This window comes from Zophobas morio, unplaced genomic scaffold (assembly GCF_036711695.1).
Source record: "Zophobas morio isolate AGI-343-1 ecotype UQ-CSIRO unplaced genomic scaffold, CSIRO_AGI_Zmor_V1 ptg000011l, whole genome shotgun sequence".
Lineage (NCBI taxonomy): Eukaryota > Metazoa > Arthropoda > Insecta > Coleoptera > Tenebrionidae > Zophobas > Zophobas morio.
Window position 1 is genome coordinate 21662775 of NW_026972116.1, and position 11574 is coordinate 21674348.

The 11574-nt window shown below is 33.3% G+C and overlaps 1 protein-coding gene and 1 long non-coding RNA gene across 2 annotated transcripts; both read right to left on the reverse strand.

The window, feature by feature from the left end:
- Positions 1-21: 21 nt before the first annotated feature.
- LOC135127232 (uncharacterized) lies at positions 22-11429 on the reverse strand. Its single transcript, XR_010280182.1, has 3 exons — positions 11231-11429; positions 246-382; positions 22-192 (listed from the first exon to the last, which is right to left on the reverse strand). It is a non-coding gene; the product is annotated as an uncharacterized LOC135127232 (long non-coding RNA).
- On the reverse strand, positions 4984-5579 carry LOC135127230 (carbonic anhydrase 5A, mitochondrial-like). The gene is made up of 3 exons (XM_064053641.1): positions 5437-5579; positions 5248-5384; positions 4984-5194 (listed from the first exon to the last, which is right to left on the reverse strand). The coding sequence occupies exons 1-3, from the start codon at positions 5492-5494 to the stop codon at positions 5054-5056; spliced, it is 336 nt and encodes a 111-aa protein (XP_063909711.1). The 5' UTR covers positions 5495-5579; the 3' UTR covers positions 4984-5053.
- Positions 11430-11574: the final 145 nt, after the last annotated feature.

Below are 11574 nucleotides of genomic sequence, written 5' to 3' on the forward strand. Positions count from 1 at the left end.
AAATAAATAAAAACTTGTGTTTTATTGTAAATATAGATAAATAGCGAAATTTTATTCGCTGGATTTTCGGTGCGATCTGGCGTAGATGATATCGAGTTTTTTATGGACTGGGGGTGTCTGGATTGGTCGTACGTTTTTAACGATGTTGTGTTGCTCGCAAGCCGTTGATTTCATCTTCCGGAATTCTGAAACCTACGTAAACACCAAGTAGTTCCATATCTATTCGTGCTAGAATTGAGTAGTACCTGCTGCCTGGACACGTGTATCGGCGTGGTGTAAAGAATCCACGTGACGCTCTCGGTGTACGGCTCCGTGGTTAACGACCCCTGGTACGTGTAGTACCCTTTACACTGCGCCTCCTCTTTGATCCAAGTCAGACAGTCTGCAACCACAACGTTACCACACCTCAACTCAACTAAAAATATCTCTAGTATCACTCGGTACGCTCGTCGTGGTGTCAACTTTGACGATCTTCTTCATCGCCTCCGTCATCTTATTAAAACACGGATGTTCATCGTCATCAGTTCAATTTTTCAGGTCTTTGACTTTTCAATTTTTCGATCTTTTAGTTTTTCGATTCTCACTTTTCCAATTTTTTTGATATTTCTTTCAGTTTTGGGATTTTTCAATATTTTTGGACTCCTGGATTCTTTGAATTCTCGATTTTTTATTTTTAGAATTGTCAATTTTTCGTTAGAATTTAGATTTTTCAATTTCGACTGTTTTATACTTCGATTTCTCAATTTTTCAACTTCACGATGCTTTAATTTTTCAATTTTTAAAATTCTAGGTTTTCGATTTCTCGAATTTTCAGTTCTTTTTTCAATGTTCCGAATTTTTAAATTTTCGATTTTTCCAATCTCTCTTTTTTAAAATTTTCTGATTTCTCGATTTATCGAATTCAGATGTTTCGATGTTTTGATTGTTCAGTTTCTCGATTTATCAATTTTTCAATTTTTAACTTTTCTTCACGGCTTTCCACTCCTCGATTTCTCGATCCTCTGATTTTTCAATTTTTCAATGTCTCAATTTTTGAATTTTTCGTTCTTTCGATTTTTGGATTTCTCGGTTTTTCGATTTTTTACTTTTGGGCTTTTCAATTTTTCGATTTTCCAATTCTTCGATGCTCTGATTTTTCAGTTGTGCGACTTTTCGATTTTTCAATTTTTTAAATTCTGGACTTTCGATTTCTCAATTTGGCGATTTTTTGATTTTTCAGTTTTTCAGTATTTATATTTTTCAATTTTTCAAATTTTGACGTTGCTAAATTTTCAGTTTTCCGATTTGTCAATTAATCTATTTTTGATTTTCCCATTTCTCGACTTCTCGAAGTTTCGATTTTTCAGTTCATCAATTCTTTGATTTTTCGACTTTGATTTTTTTGTTTTTTCTATTTCTCAATTTTCCAGTTTTTTAATTTCTCAATTTTTGGATATTTCTTTCAGTTTTGGGATTTTCCAATATTTTGATTCTCCGACTTTTCGACTTTTCGACTTCCGGATTTTTCGATTTTTCGAATTTTAATTTTTTGGATTTTCAGTTCTTCTATATTTTAATTTTTCAATTGCCCGAATTTTTAAATTTTTTGAGATCTCGATTTATCGAGATTCGGATGTTTTGATTGTTCAGTCTCTCCATTTATCAATTTTTCCATTTGTAACTTTTGAATTTTTCGGTTTTGGCCTATTTCGGTTTCTTGTTTTTTTTTTCGATATTTTGACTTCTCGACTTTTCTACTCCTTGATTTCTCGATTTTTTGATTTTTCGATGTTTCAGTTTTTGAATTTTTCGATGTTTCGATTTTTCGAATTTTGAATTATCCGATTTTTCAATTTTCCAATTTTTTTCACTTTTCGAGTTTCGATTTCTCGATTTGTTGTTCTTTCAGTTTTTCGATTTTTAAATTTTAGATTTTCGAATTTTTATTTTTTTGATTTTTTGATGTTTGGATTTTTCCATTTTTCCATTTTACGATATTTTAATTTTTCAGTGTTTTAAATTTTAGATTTTTCAGGTCTTCAATGTATTTTAATTTTTCAAATTTTGACGTTTCCGAACTTTCAGTTTTCCGCTTTCCCAATTAATCTATTTTTTGATTTTCCCATTTCTCGATTTTCCCAAGTTTCGATTTTTCAGTGTTCTTGATTCTTCACTTTCTCGATTTTTTAAGTTTGCGATTTTTCGACTTTGCTTTTTTGACTTTTCGATTTTCCAATTTGTCAATTTTTTAATTTCCCAATTTTTGGATATTTCGTGTGATACATTTTTCGATATTTCAGTTTTGGGATTTTTTAGTATTTCGACTTTTTACTTTTTGGATTTTCAATTTTTCGTTTTTTCAACTTTACATTTTTCAATTTTTAAAATTTTCGATTTCTCGAGTTTTCGGTTCTTCTATACATATTTCAATTTTTCAATTTTCCAAATTTTGAAATTTTTGATTTTTCCAATCTTTCTTTTTTAAAATTTCTCGATTTATTAATTTTTCAGTTATTAACTTTTCTTCTAGACTTTCCACTCCTGGATTTTTCGATCCTCTGATTTTTCGATTTCTCTCCATCATCATCATCACCTCAGTTTTAGAATTTTTCGATGTTTCGATTTTTGGATTTCTCGGTTTTTTTATTTTTTACTTTCGGGCTTTTCAATTTTTCGATTTACCAATTTTTGGATATTTCGATTTTTCAGTTATGCGATTTTTCAATTTTTCAATTTTTTAAAGTCTGAAGTTTGGATTTCTCGATTTGGCGATTTTTTAGTTTTTCGATTTTTAACTTTTAGATTTTCGAAATTTTATTTTTTGATTTTTTGATGTTTTAAATTTTAGATTTTTCGATTCCAGTTGTTCAGTCTTTCTATTTTTCAATTTTTCAAATTTTGACGCTGCTAAATTTTCAGTTTTCCGATTTCTCATTTAATCTATTTTTAATTTTTCCATTTCTCGACTTCTCGAAGTTTCGACTTATTAGTTCTTCGACTTTGGCCTATTTCGACTTCTCGACTTCTCGACTCCTCGATTTCTCGATATCTTGATTTTTCAATTTCTCCATGTCTCAGTTGTTGAATTTTTCGATGTTTCGATTTTTTGATTTGTCGGTTTTTCCATTTTTTACTATTTGGCTTTTCGATTTTTCCATGTTTCGATTTTTGAATTATCCGATTTTTCAATTTTCCAATTGAATTTGATGATTTTTCAGTTTTTCGATTTTTAAATTTTATTTTCGAATTTTTATTTTTTTGACTTTTTGATGTTTGGATTTCTCCATTTTTCAATTTTACGATATTTTAATTTTTCACTGTTTTAAATTTTATATTTTTCAGTTCTTCAATATATTTTAATGTTTCAAATTTTCACGTTCCCGAATTTTCAGTTTTCCGATTTCTCAATTAATCTATTTTTTGATTTTTCCATTTCTCGACTTCCCAAAGTTTCGATTTTTCAGTTCTTCAGTTCTTCTTTACGATTTTTCGACTTTGATTTTTTGATTTTTCCATTTCCCAATTTTTCAATTTTTTAATTTTTTAATTTCCCAATTTTTGGATATTTCGTGTGATACATTTTGTAATTTTTCAGTTTTTCGATTCTTCAATTTTTCTTCAATTTTTGAATTTTTCGATATTTCAATTTTGGGATTTTTTAGTATTTTGACTTTTCGATTTTTCGACTTTTTACTTTTTGGATTTCCAATTTTTCTCTAGGTTTTTCAATTTATCGACTGTTTTATATGAAACTCATTTATGATAGTGTGAAGATTGACGATTGCGCTTGTGGGTGGAATTATTCCATCAAGCAGCTGCAGATGTTGACCCATGAGAAAGACGTGACGATGTACGGCGAGAAAATCCTGTCTGCTATATTAGACAAGCTACTAAGAATAGAAAAGGAACTAAAAGAGAAGCCTGCGGGTGCGACCAAGCAGTCGAAGGAAGAGAAGAAAGGCAACAAGTCGTCAAAGAGCAGTAAGTCAAAAAAGGGCAAAAAGGCGAAAAAAAGCGAGTCGTCTGAAAAAGAGCCTGAAATAACAGAAACCAAAGAGCTTAGACCTGAACAACCATACGAGTACTCCAACCAGCTACAACTTCAAACGTTGCGAAAATTCGACTCCCGCGTCATTATTAACACGAACCGGGAAAAATTCGCCGCTTGTTTCCACGTACTGGGCGCCTACTTTAACAAAATGTGTCACGAGTTGAGTGATCTCGAAATCCGAAAAAATATTCCAAAAACGAGTTTTTATCCAGTTGCCAAAAATAAACTAGTTGCTTTAAGTGCGTACCCGGAGCGCAAGGTCTACGAATACTTCGAGCACAACTACGTTCCTGCGCACGAGTATGACGACTTTTACCCGTTTGAAACGAATAAGAAACCGAAGAAGTTGAGAGATATCCCGAGCGAGGACGTGGAGGCTACTTACGTCGCTTATTTCAACAAGCCGCTGCCGAAAAAGGGCGACAAAGAGGATAAAACGAAGAAGAAAGGTGACAAAGGTAAAAAGAAGAAAAAAGACGACAAAAAGTCTAAATCTAGTAAAAAAAGCTCGATACCCTCCGGGAAGAGGAGCAAACAGTCTAAAGAAAAGTTGGTCAGGAAAGAAGTGTCCATCGTGAGTTTTAACCCATATGGTGAGGATTTTCAATATGTTGCGGAGAATGAACCGGATGAGGAGTTCAAACCAGGTGAAGATGTGGTTCTGTTGAAGGCAGAAGAGGAAGATTACCAATATAATCAGTACCTTATAGTTTACTCGTGTTTGGGGCATGCGGTAGATGCTCTTGTCGACACCTTGGAATCTTTCGAGTGCGTGGTACCGTATCCTACCGTAGATGTTATCCAATCCCAGTTTCCACACGACGGTCCAGAACCGGTCAAAAAACCAGAAACAGAATCTTGTGGTGGCGAACCACCAAAGATAGAAGATCTTGTAGAACGAAAAGAAGTCAAATAAACAGGATATAGTGTTTATTCTTTTATATGTGTCATCATATTTTTTACAGCTGTAATAAATAAATAAAAACTTGTGTTTTATTGTAAATATAGATAAGTAGCGAAATTTTATTCGCTGGATTTTCGGTGCGATCTGGCGTAGATGATATCAAGTTTTTTATGGACTGGAGGTGTCTGGATTGGTCGTACGTTTTTCACGATGTTGTGTTGCTCGCAAGCTGTTGATTTCATATTTCGGAATTCTGAAACCTACATAAACACCAAGTAGTTCCACATCTATTCGTACTAGAATTGAGTAGTACCTGCTGCCTGGACACGTGTATCGGCGTGGTGTAAAGAATCCACGTGACGCTCTCGGTGTACGGCTCCGTGTTTAACGACCCCTGGTACGTGTAGTACCCTTTACGCTGCGCCTCCTCCTTGATCCAAGTCAGACAGTCTGCAACCACAACGTTACCACACCTCAATTCAACTAAAAATATCTCCAGTACCACTTGGTACGCTCGTCGTGGTGTCAACTTTGACGATCTTCTTCACCGCCTCCGTCATCTTATTAAAACACGGATGTTCATCGTCATCAGTTCAATTTTTCAGGTCTTTGACTTTTCAATTTTTCAATCTTTTAGTTTTTCGATTCTCACTTTTCCAATTTTTTTGATATTTCTTTCAGTTTTGAGATTTTTCAATATTTTTGGACTCCTGGATTCTTTGAATTCTCGATTTTTTATTTTTAAAATTGTCAATTTTTCGTTAGAATTTAGATTTTTCAATTTCGACTGTTTTATACTTCGATTTCTCAATTTTTCAACTTCACGATGCTTTAATTTTTCAATTTTTAAAATTCTAGGTTTTTCGATTTCTCGAATTTTCAGTTCTTTTTTCAATGTTCCGAATTTTTAAATTTTCGATTTTTCCAATCTCTCTTTTTTAAAATTTTCTGATTTCTCGATTTATCGAATTCAGATGTTTCGATGTTTTGATTGTTCAGTTTCTGGATTTATCAATTTTTCAATTTTTAACTTTTCTTCACGGCTTTCCATTCCTCGATTTCTCGATCCTCTGATTTTTCAAATTTTCAATGTCTCAATTTTTGAATTTTTCGTTCTTTCGATTTTTGGATTTCTCGGTTTTTCGATTTTTTACTTTTGGGCTTTTCAATTTTTCGATTTTCCAATTCTCCGATGCTCTGATTTTTCAGTTGTGCGACTTTTCGATTTTTCAATTTTTTAAATTCTGGACTTTGGATTTCTCAATTTGGCGATTTTTTGATTTTTCAGTTTTTCAGTATTTATATTTTTCAATTTTTCAAATTTTGACGTTGCTAAATTTTCAGTTTTCCGATTTCTCAATTAATTTATTTTTGATTTTCCGATTTCTCGACTTCTCGAAATTTCGATTTTTCAGTTCATCAATTCTTTGATTTTTCGACTTTGATTTTTTTGTTTTTTCTATTTCTCAATTTTTTAGGTTTTTAATTTCTCAATTTTTGGATATTTCTTTCAGTTTTGGGATTTTCCAATATTTTGATTCTCCGACTTTTCGACTTCCGGATTTTTCGATTTTTCGAATTTTAATTTTTTGGATTTTCAGTTCTTCTATATTTTAATTTTTCAATTGCCCGAATTTTTAAATTTTTTGAGATCTCGATTTATCGAGATTCGGATGTTTTGATTGTTCAATCTCTCCATTTATCAATTTTTCCATTTGTAACTTTTGAATTTTTCGGTTTTGGCCTATTTCGGTTTCTTGTTTTTTTTTTCGATATTTTGACTTCTCGACTTTTCTACTCCTTGATTTCTCGATTTTTTGATTTTTCGATGTTTCAGTTTTTGAATTTTTCGATGTTTCGATTTTTCGAATTTTGAATTATCCGATTTTCAATTTTCCAATTTTTTTCACTTTTCGAGTTTCGATTTCTCGATTTGTTGATCTTTCAGTTTTTCGATTTTTCCATTTTTCAATTTTACGATATTTTAATTTTTCAGTGTTTTAAATTTTAGATTTTTCAGGTCTTCAATGTATTTTAATTTTTCAAATTTTGACGTTTCCGAACTTTCAGTTTTCCGCTTTCCCAATTAATCTATTTTTTGATTTTCCCATTTCTCGATTTTCCCAAGTTTCGATTTTTCAGTGTTCTTGATTCTTCACTTTTTCGATTTTTTAAGTTTGCGATTTTTCGACTTTGCTTTTTTGACTTCGATTTTCCAATTTGTCAATTTTTTAATTTCCCAATTTTTGGATATTTCGTGTGATACATTTTTCGATATTTCAGTTTTGGGATTTTTTAGTATTTCGACTTTTTACTTTTTGGATTTTCAATTTTTCGTTTTTCCAACTTTACATTTTTCAATTTTTCGACTGTTTTATACATCGATTTCTCAATTTTTCAAGTTTTCAATTTTTAAAATTTTCGATTTCTCGAGTTTTCGGTTCTTCTATACATATTTCAATTTTTCAATTTTCCAAATTTTGAAATTTTTGATTTTTCCAATCTTTCTTTTTTAAAATTTCTCGATTTATTAATTTTTCAGTTATTAACTTTTCTTCTAGACTTTCCACTCCTCGATTTTTCGATCCTCTGATTTTTCGATTTCTCTCCATCATCATCATCACCTCAGTTTTAGAATTTTTCGATGTTTCGATTTTTGGATTTCTCGGTTTTTTTATTTTTTACTTTCGGGCTTTTCAATTTTTCGATTTACCAATTTTTGGATATTTCGATTTTTCAGTTATGCGATTTTTCAATTTTTCAATTCTTTAAATTCTGGAGTTTGGATTTCTCGATTTGGCGATTTTTTAGTTTTTCGATTTTTAACTTTTAGATTTTCGAAATTTTATTTTTTGATTTTTTGATGTTTTAAATTTTAGATTTTTCGATTCCAGTTGTTCAGTCTTTCTATTTTTCAATTTTTCAAATTTTGACGCTGCTAAATTTTCAGTTTTCCGATTTCTCATTTAATCTATTTTTGATTTTCCCATTTCTCGACTTCTCGAAGTTTCGACTTATTAGCTCTTCGACTTTGGCCTATTTCGACTTCTCGACTTCTCGACTCCTCGATTTCTCGATATCTTGATTTTTCAATTTCTCCATGTCTCAGTTGTTGAATTTTTCGATGTTTCGATTTTTTGATTTGTCGGTTTTTCCATTTTTTACTATTTGGCTTTTCGACTTTTCCATGTTTCGATTTTTGAATTATCCGATTTTTCAATTTTCCAATTGAATTTGATGATTTTTCAGTTTTTCGATTTTTAAATTTTAGATTTTCGAATTTTTATTTTTTTGATTTTTTGATGTTTGGATTTCTCCATTTTTCAATTTTACGATATTTTAATTTTTCACTGTTTTAAATTTTACATTTTTCAGTTCTTCAATATAAACTGGTCGAAATAAGTTAAGGATATTAAAAAGTCAACTAATCCAAAAAAAAATCTGGCGATTTTATAACATAAATTAATGAAGAGCGGTATGTTGAGTATGTTTATAAGGTTTTATTCGAAAAATATATCTGCAACACCACAAGAATTAAAAAGAAAGCAAAATCCTAACACCACCGGGCAAACAGGTAGGCGTAAAATAGCCTTAATCAGGGCCTTAATAATGTGTTACACCACCGCGATTTTGGGCACACTCCTGTACACGTCTGGGCATACTGAGTATCAAGCGATCCAACATCTCTTGATCTAAATTGTCCCATAATGTGGGAAGAAGAGGACGCATATCTCTTAAGTGACCAGGAGGTGGTTGGTGCTCAATGAATGCTCGGCCAAGCATATCCCAAGCATGTTCGATAGGGTTAAGATCTGGTGAACGTGCTGGAAGCGGTAAACGTTCAATATCGAGAGTCTGCAGGCGCTGCGTCACACGGCGGGCTCGATGTGGAGTTGCGTTATCGTCCAGAAATCGAAAATGGGGCTCCAAATTATAGCGATAATTGTCAACAATATCGTCTATAATGTCAGCCTCATAAATTTGGGACGTCATATTGCGTTCGCAAACGTACAGCTCCGTACGACCTCCAAGAAAAATGCCTCCCCATACCATAATTGTTCCCCCTTTAAAGGGATGTACTTCTTGGACATACCGGTCATCAACTCGTCTGCCTGGGGCTCTCCATACTCGAACAGTACGTCGGTCGCTATAAAGACCAATTCTGCTCTCATCTGTAAACATTACAGTTGACCATTCATTTTGCCAATTTAGCCTTTCTTCACACCATGCCAATCTGGCACGTTTATGTTCATGAGTTAAAGGAACCGTTCTTAAAGGTCTCCTACATCGTAACTCTGTCTCATTGATTCGATTCAGAACAGTTCTTGGCGTTACAAAAAACCAGTGGCGTGTAAAAGCTCCTGCCTGAGTAAAGTACAGTGAGATCTGGGATTTCTCCGGGCTTCTCGAATCAATAAACGATCTTCACGTATTGTTGTAGCCCTGGGTCTACCTTGCCTTTGTCGTTCAATTACAGATCCAGTTTCTTGGTACCGATTACTTAATCGTGAGACCACACTTTGACTCACATTTAACATTTGAGCCACATCTACTTGGCGGGCACCAGCTTCTAACATTCCTATGGCTCTATTGGCAGCATCTGGTGATAAATGTCTTCTTTGCATTTTAGAAAGCTTAATTTTGACAATTACTCGCTATACTGTCACCAAAATGCAAGGAAATAAACATTTGAATGTACTGCCTCTTGTGATAATTTTGTAATTTCTTCGATAACTTTTTACGCATTCGTCCAAAAACTTTATTACTCACGGAGGTGTTACACAAAGCCATAAGACACATATCCACGCTACCTTTGATACTTTTTCGCCAGTGGAAAAAAAAATTAAATAATATCCTTAACTTATTTCGACCAGTTTATGTATTTTAATTTTTCAAATTTTCACGTTCCCGAATTTTCAGTTTTCCGATTTCTCAATTAATCTATTTTTTGATTTTTCCATTTCTCGACTTCCCAAAGTTTCGATTTTTCAGTTCTTCAGTTCTTCTTTACGATTTTTCGACTTTGATTTTTTGACTTTTCCATTTCCCAATTTTTCAATTTTTTAATTTTTTAATTTCCCAATTTTTGGATATTTCGTGTGATACATTTTGTAATTTTTCAGTTTTTCGATTCTTCAATTTTTCTTCTATTTTTGAATTTTTCGATATTTCAATTTTGGGATTTTTTAGTATTTTGACTTTTCGATTTTTCGACTTTTTACTTTTAGGATTTCCAATTTTTCGTTTTTTAAACTCTAGGTTTTTCAATTTATCGACTGTTTTATATGAAACTCATTTATGATAGTGTGAAGATTGACGATTGCGCTTGTGGGTGGAATTATTCCATCAAGCAGCTGCAGATGTTAACCCATGAGAAAGACGTGACGATGTATGGCGAGAAAATCCTGTCTGCTATATTTGACAAGCTACTAAGAATAGAAAAGGAACTAAAAGAGAAGCCTGCGGGTGCGACCAAGCAGTCGAAGGAAGAGAAGAAAGGCAGCAAGTCGTCAAAGAGCAGTAAATCAAAAAAGGGCAAAAAGGCGAAAAAAAGCGAGTCGTCTGAAAAAGAGCCTGAAATAACAGAAACCAAAGAAATTAGACCTGAACAGCCATACGAATACTCGAATCAATTACAACTTCAAAACACGTTGCGAAAATTCGACTCCCCCGTCATTATTAACACGGACCGGGAAAAATTCGCCGCTTGTTTCCACGTACTGGGCGCCTACTTTAACAAAATGTGTCACGAGTTGAGTGATCTCGAAATCCGCAAAAATATCGCAAAAACGAGATTTTATCCAGTTGCCAAAAATAAACTAGTTCATTTAAGTGCGTAGCCGGAGCGCAAAGTCTACGAATACTTCGAGCACAACTACGTTCCTGTTCACGAGTATGACGACTATTACCCGTTTGAAACGAATAAGAAACCGAAGAAGTTGAGAGATATCCCGAGCGAGGACGTGGAAGCTACTTACGTCGCTTATTTCAACAAGCCGCTGCGGAAAAAGGTCGACAAAGAGGATAAAACGAAGAAGAAAGGTGACAAAGGTAAAAAGAAGAAAAAAGACGACAAAAAGTCTAAATCTAGTAAAAAAAGCTCGACACCCTCCGGGAAGAAGGGCAAGCAGTCTAAAGAAAAGTTGGTCAGGAAGGAAGTGTCCATCGTGAGTTTTAACCCATATGGTGAGGATTTTCAATATGTTGCGGAGAATGAACTGGAGGAGGAGTTCAAACCAGGTGAAGATGTGGTTCTGTTGAAGGCAGAAGAGGAAGATTAGCAGTATAATCAGTACCTTATAGTTTATTCGTGTTTGGGGCATGCGGTAGATGCTCTTGTTGACACCTTGGAATCTTTCGAGTGCGTGGTACCATATCCTACCATAGATGTTATCCAATCCCAGTTTCCACACGACGGTCCAGAACCGGTCAAAAAACCAGAAACAGAATCTTGTGGTGGCGAACCACCAAAGATTGAAGATCTAGTGGAACGAAAAGAAGTCACATAAACAGGATATAGTGTTTATTGTTTTATATGTATGTCATCATATTTTTACAGCTGTAATAAATAAATAAAAACTTGTGTTCTATTGTAAATATAGATAAGTAGCAACATTTCATTCGCTGGATTTTCGGTGCG